We start from the raw sequence: 8,292 nt of genomic DNA, 5'->3' as shown, positions 1-8,292 counted from the left end.
TGTTCCATGAACAGTTCTCGAAATTTTCCACAGCAACGTCGTAGAATGTCCACGTCGGAACGACAATACTTTAGCATTTCTTCCTGAAAGTCGAAAGGGTCCGAGGCGTGAGCCTGCTACCAAGCGTAGAAAGCTTCTCGTTGTTCGGTACGCATGTTGTCGGGGTCGTAATAGTGAGCCTCAGGTAAATGGGGTAGAACGGCGTGTTGATTGGCTTCCGTATTGAAAAAGTGTGGAAAGTACCCTTTAGCCATTTCTGTCATTCCAAACGGTTTAGGCATTCGACTCAAAGGCATGGTCAAATAGCTCATCGAATCTTTAAACTGTACTTGTCCCATTTGCATGAAAATGATTTTGGCTCCGTTCAAAGTCACTTTAGGACGTTCGGTGCCACGTTCCGTATAGTATCTAAGAAGAAACTGTCCATCGTATCCGGAAAAATTGTGAGCCATCACTGTGGCATGACGATGACAATCTCCGTAACGTTCGATGTCCTCTTGGCTCCACGTCTTGTCGATGGGGTCTAAGACCCATTGGGCAAAATCGGCTAACGTGGTCGGTCCCCGAAAGATTTTTTCACGCCCTCCAGGAATCTTACTGCAGTGAGGGCAATGACTGAAGATAGGTTCTTGAATGCACTTCTCGCACGCTCGATGAGCCACGCAGAAATTAGGAATGTGAATGCCGGTCTCTTGCATGCATTCGAAATCGAAAAAGATGAAATTGCCTTTCTTCTTGTGACCGTCCTCTTTCTCTGGTGGGGGTTGGTATTTTTGCACGTAACATTGGTGTTCCAAGTCCACGATGTGGTGACAAATGTGACATTTTTTCTTTCCTCGACATACGTGTGCCTTGGCCTTATTGGTAAGTATGCTTTGTCCACAGGTAGAGCACAATCTCAGCAGTTGACAAGCACATTTCTGCTGTGAACCTTGCGTCTTCAGATGTTGTTGGTAACAGGCAGGGCTGACAAACGTGCGCAGACAAGTTGAACAAGGCACTGGTTCTTCGGTCAGGCAGGGTGGAGAGGCCAAACATCCTGGGCATTTCATTCCACAATGCTTGTGTTGCTCTCGATTGTTATAACCATAATCACATTTCTCACAGTAATATCTGTATCCCAGGAATCCGGTGATACTGGTAATGGTATCGAAATGGTCATCGTGATGATAAACATGAATGTATTTTCCGTCCTTAAAGTCTTGGCCTCGAAACAACAGAGACCCGCGCATTTCTTGAGGGTGCACTTTCAAGGTGTAGCGTGGAGCTAGGACATCTTGCAATGTTTGCATCTCAGGAATGCCACAGGGTGCGTCTTTAGACAGGCCAGCTTGTTGCAACAGGAGTTCTGCTTCGTTTCGTTGTTTGGCTCGATGGGAACGTTGAATAGTGTTCCAGGTTCTTTTCCATTCTACCGTGTCGTTCTTGTTGGCATAGGTTTGTCCCACCACGATGGCACGAGCTAAACACATATGGTCATGAGTGTTGTTAATTCGGACGAGACTCTTTTTGGTGCTGCGAAGGTCGTCCACCAATAACATCTTTTTGCGTCCAGTCCCTTGAGGAGGAGAGACGTGGGTCATGTCCAGTGTGGCTTTTCCATCGGTGATGTCAAACTGGTCATTAGATTGTTGTACGTGTTGAATCTTGTCCATGACTTTGGAAGCGGTCAATTCTGCAGGGGTGCTAAACTCGATCCAAACAGGGGATTTCAAACCGTCGTGTTGTATGGAAAGTCTCAAGCGATCGTCTTCTTTGGGTTGACATTGTCGCTTGAGTGCAGTGAGCAAAGAATCCCACACCCCAGTGATAAACACTTCTGCTTTCTCTAACGGCACTTCAGCCTTGAAATCTTTAAACTTCACCGTGTATTTGTAAGCCGTGGTTCTAAATTTTCTAGAGGAGCGCTTTTCCGTCTCTCGAATGGAATAGTACTTTTCAGGGTTGACTAAGGGTGGTGAACTTGGTTTAGAGGTTTCAAATTCTGGTTCAGTCATGTCCTCTTCAAAATCACTGGCATGAATTTGTGCCAAGATTTCAGCCCTGGTACGAGGCGATAGATCACGTTTCTGCCTCTTACTTTCTTCTTCTTCTTCTTCTTTCTTCTCGAATGAATAGGATCGTTTCATCTTGAGTGTAAAACGTCAAATGACTCAAGTTTAAACACCATAGACTAATTTATAGTCATGGCAGACCAGCGTATATAAAAGGGTGTGTGTCTTGTCCTTTTCACTATTCATTTCACTCTCAAGCCGAGTACAACGATGGAAGAGACTAACCAAATCGAACGTTTCGTCAGAGCTTTGCGAGGGGTCATTAGAAAATTCTCTTCAGACCAACCCACGGACTACTCTCCTTCCTTTCGAGATAAAAGTTAGGATACTTGCTATATCTGTCAGAAGAAAGGGCATTGGTCTTCAGAGTGTCCAGACCGTCAAAAAAGAAAAAAAAAACAGGGGCTAAAAAAGACAAAAGTAAAGATACCTGTTATTATTGTAAAGAAAAAGGACATTGGTCTCCAGATTGCCCAAAAAAGAAACAAGTGGAATCAGAAGAAAAGATGAATTCTTCAGAAGAAGAGAGGGATTCTTCAGAGGAAGAGAGGGATTCTTCTGAGGAAGAAAGAAGACAGGTGAAGAAAAAGAAACAGGAGAAGAAAAGAAGAAGGGAAGAAAGCGAGGAGGAAGAAGAAGAGGAAAAGAGTGTGACGGTGAAGAAATTCAAAAAACAGAGAGACTAAACAAGGAGAAAGAAGAAGTCAATGAACTTTTAATTAAAGTGTTCTGTTGTGAATTGTGAATTGGATTGTAAAAAAATGGAGAAAAGAATAAATTAATGATACAAGGTAAGTGTCTTTGAGTTTTGATTTTAAAATAAGAAGCTACACTCACGCACTCATACACAGACACGTACTATAAGGGTAAAATGAGTGGGTTTTTTGAGTTATTGGCAAATTGAAATTGTATTTCTTTTCGAGAAATGTGGGTGGCCCTGAAAAGGGCCTTTTTATTTTGGTGTAGGGGTGAGTTTAACCAATCAACTTTAACTGCCTTAAGCCTTTGCCACGACCAAGGCCTACTTCTGGACTGCGTAATGTTGATGATGATGATGATTGGGTTGAAATCACTAAGGGTGGTACGGTAGGCTTAGTCACAGGGTTAACGTGTTTAGCTCGGGAAGGTCGTATTCTCTTCGGTCGTAATAAAGAAGTCTGATACATTTGTTTCAGACTTCTTAACTCCGCTAAAATGTCCAACAGTACCGTGACCGTTTGATTTTCACCCTCTTGTTTCTTTGCTGCTACTTCTTCTTGCTGTTGTTTTTTTCTTACCTCTTCTTCTTGCTGCTGTTGCTGTAGAAGAAAAGCTTGTTCCGCTTCCTTTTGTCGTTGTATAAATTTCTCCAATTCTTCTTTCTGTCTCTGTCTAAAATTCTCCACTTGCGGTAATGAAGAAGGTAACGAAGGTTCCGGAACAAATTCTTGCGAGGAGAGAAAATCCACAAAATCCCAATTCACCTCTTCTGAAAGTAAGTCCGGGTTCCCTTGGGCAGTCTCCCCTGCTGGTGCACCCCACTGGATCGTTTTCTGAGTTTCCGTCATGTTGAATCACTGTCGCATAGATTGACTGCACACAAGTGCTAACGAATCTATATAGACCACATGACGTCACAAACTGTTCTCTTCGGATTGGATGCGAGCTGACTGAATTTTGTAACGCGTGTTTGGATTGGTGAATGAACTCAATCCGTTTCAATCCTACCTCTACCTATAAATAAGCGCAGTTCACTGCATTGATTCACCTGTTCTCGTCGCTTCAAGATGTGGACCACAGTTGAGTCATCCACCCTTGTGTCTTCCATGATGTTTAGGACGGACATGCTCATGTATGTCCGATCCAAGTTGACCGTTGTCCACAGGACAAACACCAGTCTGTGGATACGTAGGATCTACGTTGAAAGACAAGGATGCCTGAAAAGAGTGCTGAATTACGGACCAACAGTGAGACGCAGCCTAAGAACAAGAAGAAGACCAATGCGGTGCCCTTTATGTTAATGAATACATTAACATAAACCCAAAGGCCCTTTTCAGGGCCAGCCATATTTCTCGAAAAGAGAATGACTTTTCAATTGCCTACCCTTTTTAAAAAAAAATTTAAAAAAAAAAAAAATCCCATGTTAAATTCCCCTTGTACGTAAAATGACCCACAATTTATTCCCATGTTAATTCCCCTTGTACGTAAAGTGGTATACGATTTTTCTCCATGTTAAATTTCCATTGTACGTAAAGTGGCCCAGGGTGTTTTTTAATGCTAATTTCCATTGTACGTAAGGTGGCCCCCCTTACTACTCATATCTTCCCAAATCCATTCGCTGAAGTTCGGCTCTATTAAAGACATCGAGTTCTACTCCAATTTGAATTGTTTCATCAATTGTTTTATTGTATTCTTAACAAAAATTTGCTCTCATTTAGAGAATTGATAAATTGCTCCTTTGAGAGTTTTCGAGTAATTCTTCTGGCACCTTGGGTTGTGCTTGGGAAGCGAGTCGGCGTATCGCTTGTCCCAGTTCTGGGAGTGTTTCATGTTCACTTCTAAAGCGTCTTTTTAGTTGTACTCTGTACATTTCCGTACATTTTGGCACGAACCTTCTTTCAAGCAAATCCATGAGCCTGTCATAATCTGGAGTTCCAGATCCCAGTAGTTGTTGAGCCTGACCCCTGAGACTGACTGCTAGATAAAACCCTTTCTCTTCTTGAGTCCATTTGTTTATCCCGTCATACATACTAAAATGCGCTTGAAAGTCTATCAGTGGTGTGGTACCGTCGAACGTTTGTGGTGTTACAAGTGGTCGTTTCAGTCTATTCTGTTCCGAAATTTCTAATTTTGGAGAGCTTGATTTCTTGCCCGGGGTCTCGATGGTGTCATTTGATGTTCCATTCCGATAGTCCTCCGTGTACTTTCTTCCATTTCGCGTTCGAGTTGCCTAATTTCATGATTAATTCTTTCTTGTGCATCCGTTATTGACGAGCATGTCTGTGATTGCGCCATTTTCATTTATTCTTAAGATTTTCCAGGATTTGCAGCTACTTTACAAAACAATAATCTCACCGCTGCCACCAAATTGTGTAGCATGCAAACCGGTCTAGATCTTTCAATGGACTCTTCTATACTGATATAACTTCCAGATTTTCTCTGATCTTTCTATACTCACTATAACTTTTCCTGACATATATATTAGAATCTTTTCCAAGATCACAAGGTTATTAACCTTGCATCTAAAGCAAGCCTATAACAATATCATTGCCTAAAGAACAGGCATCAGCCAGCCTCTTTCCTTATCAGATCGTTTCTCCATTTTACGGCGTCATTAGATCAACACACTGACCTATCACTTAACAGGCTAGCTTTGGGAACTATTTACAAAGTCAGCAAATACACCTTGCTACAGTTTATTGCATATATATATATATATATATATATATATATATATATATATATATATATATATATATGTATGTGTGTGTGTGTGTGTGTGTGTGTGTGTGTGTGAGCAATCTTTAATGCACGTTAAGGATATTAGAATCAGTTATGTGTATCACCGAGAGTGCATCTGTTGACTTGTATGTGGATCATAGCGAAGGTAAGCGAGCCTTTCCTTGAAAGATTATTTGCAGGCATAACGGTACCTATTAAGCAAGTCCGGGTGGGCGGAGCTTAAGGTGTAGGAAACATTGTATTTCGAAATAAACAACACAACTAGCTGTGATTGGTGCATTATGTAAGAGTTGTACTTTCTGTCAGGCTTAAAAAAAAGTTGTGCCTCCTGGCAACATGTGGGATTATGTTAATTCCTATCTAGTTAATATTATGTATTTTTTATGAGTTTTTAAAAAAAAATGTGTACACGTCTGAAACTGTCTGTTGTCACTAGATAACTCTTACCCCTGTCTAGTTCCAGCAGAGTTATCTCTCTTAAATGCAATGGAGTACCTGGTTTTGTCCTTGTCAAATTGACAATCTAACACTGCTCTCTAGAAAAGTGTGTGACGTGCACGCTAAAGTAGGAAAGAAAATATATTTATTTCACCAAACATTAGCATTAGGGTTTATGGGAAAACAATTGGTACCGTGAGACCTGCAACGACTGAGCTTAGACTGGTTTCATTTAATTAATTTACTATACGTGAACTTAGAAATGGACCTGTAACCCAAACCAACATTTCTCATTAATAGAAAACGAAAGTAAAACCAATGTAATGCATTCGAAGATACAAAACCAATTCTTAATGCAGACGAGAAGATCACGTTAAGAAAATCAGGGCTAAATGTGAAAATGACAGACATATCAAAGCGCTGTGTTTTAATTAAAGGATTACCCGCTAATGTTACAGAGCGAGAACTTAAAAAGTGTCTGGAAATTCGAAACCTGCAGGTGTTGAAGAGCCACGGCCATTTTGAGAGCCAGACAGACAAGAGATGGGTTATTTTGTTATCTGATTTCAAAGGTGCTCTCATTGAGTTTCATTCGGATGACATTGAAATCACATTAGTGTTACTAACCTATCCTTTCAAGATTTTTTGTTTCCGTTGTTGTGTTTGTGCAAATGTTAGGCATAGGGCTATTCCTAAAATTTCAGATATTTGTGTTTTGGGGCTACCCACAGGTCAGTTTTAAGCAACGATACGAGACCCAGTGGGACTATCATGTACGAACTGTAATACCAGCTTTCGCAACCAAATTATAAAATTCAAATTCCGAATGAAAATGGGTTAGATATGCAGTTGAAAAAATGATTTTTTTTTAAAAATACAAATTTATAATAATATAGTCCCACATAAGTTCTTGGAAAAGAATAGAAACTAAAAGTTTGTTGTGTTATAAACTTGTTTATAGCGTCATTTTTAATTTGGAAAAAGAAGTTACATTTTTCATCAGGAATCTGGGTCATACATGTGGCATTTTAATGAATGTGACACAGATTTTGTCTATGTTAAAATTGCTTTGTGGATACTTATTTTGAAGAATTAGATATGGGAAATAAACAAACATCACTGTTTAAGTCATTCTTCGTCATACATGTGCTGTTTTCTTAAGAGGGGTAAATTCATATGGGTATAATCTTGCATTCACACTTTTTCGTTAAATAAAAGTATTTAATTTCAGCATATATGAAAATAACTTCACAGAAACTGATTCACATAATAGCACATGTGACCAGGAATGTGCAAAATATTTTAAGTTGAACTTAGCACTGGTTATTTTGATATGCCTTATAGTGTTGTTCTGATTATCAATTATATTCGATCTTCAGTTGGTTGAGTGAACCAATAAGATAATCGATTATGAAACTCCATAATCGATTATGTGTAAAGGGAGACTACTTTTTAGTTGTATGCAAAGCAAAAAGGTTAGTAAAACTCCCATCCACTAAAGTTGATCTGAAATTTATTAATTCCCTTCACAACTACAAATATAAAACCATATGATATTTCATAGGTGCAAAATTTCATAATTAGGAACATATAGCCATTATTACATGATCAAGTTCTTAAATAGTTGAGTCAATAAATTTAAACACATTGTGATGATTTGTTTCAGTTTTAAATGCAACATTATTTGTAGTATTTGTAAACAATGACAAACAAGAAAACCATGAAAGGATTTTGGGGGATTGTAGCAGTATTTCAGTTGCATATGACTTATCAGCCATAAAAAGTTGCGTTCATTTAACAAAGATGTAGAACAAAAATAACACACAGCACAATAGACAAAAATATAATATTATTATCAGGTTAAAGTATACATGTCATTAAAAGAGATTACTCCTGTACATTTACTAACATCTTGATTATTGATCAAAGATATAACTGTAAAACACAAAAATTAAATTTTGCTCTTAGTAACCGATTATAATCGATTATCAGTTGGTTAAGTGGAACCGATTATCGATTATGAATTTCTGACTGATTCCCATCACTAATGCTTTACCAAACAACACTCCAGACTTGAAGCTTTGTATACAAAATATAGAAATATGAAACAGAATTCTAATGGATTGGAAGCATAATACTTTATAATGTTTGTAATTATGAAATGTTGAGATTTTGAAATTTATAAGAATAATATAATCTATGAGATGCTTATTGTCATAAACAAGTGACTGGATCAGTCTTCTGTTGGGTTTTAATAATTTTGCATCCAGTATCTGATCATTTAACTGTAAATATCATGTAAAAATTGAGCACCAAGAGGTAAGATAACTTGGAGAGCTTGAGAGGGTTTTGTCTGCCA

At 38.8% G+C, this 8,292-nt stretch overlaps 1 protein-coding gene across 2 annotated transcripts in view; it reads left to right on the top strand.

Moving 5' to 3' along the window:
- Positions 1 to 6,244: 6,244 nt before the first annotated feature.
- Positions 6,245 to 8,292, top strand: part of LOC149794962 (protein mono-ADP-ribosyltransferase PARP14-like) — a 156,499-nt gene continuing 154,451 nt past the window's right edge. For both annotated transcript variants that reach the window (XM_089964622.1, XM_089964621.1), the window contains exon 1: positions 6,245 to 6,505. In XM_089964622.1, the coding sequence (XP_089820748.1) occupies positions 6,334 to 6,505 (172 nt within the window). In that variant the 5' untranslated portion in view covers positions 6,245 to 6,333. The remainder of the gene's footprint in view (positions 6,506 to 8,292) is intronic.

This window comes from Sinohyriopsis cumingii, chromosome 7 (genome assembly GCF_028554795.1).
Source record: "Sinohyriopsis cumingii isolate HCF-2022 chromosome 7, ASM2855479v2, whole genome shotgun sequence".
Taxonomy (NCBI): domain Eukaryota; kingdom Metazoa; phylum Mollusca; class Bivalvia; order Unionida; family Unionidae; genus Sinohyriopsis; species Sinohyriopsis cumingii.
The sequence above is the reverse complement of the archived record's forward strand: the minus strand, read 5'-3'. Positions and strand labels throughout refer to the sequence as shown.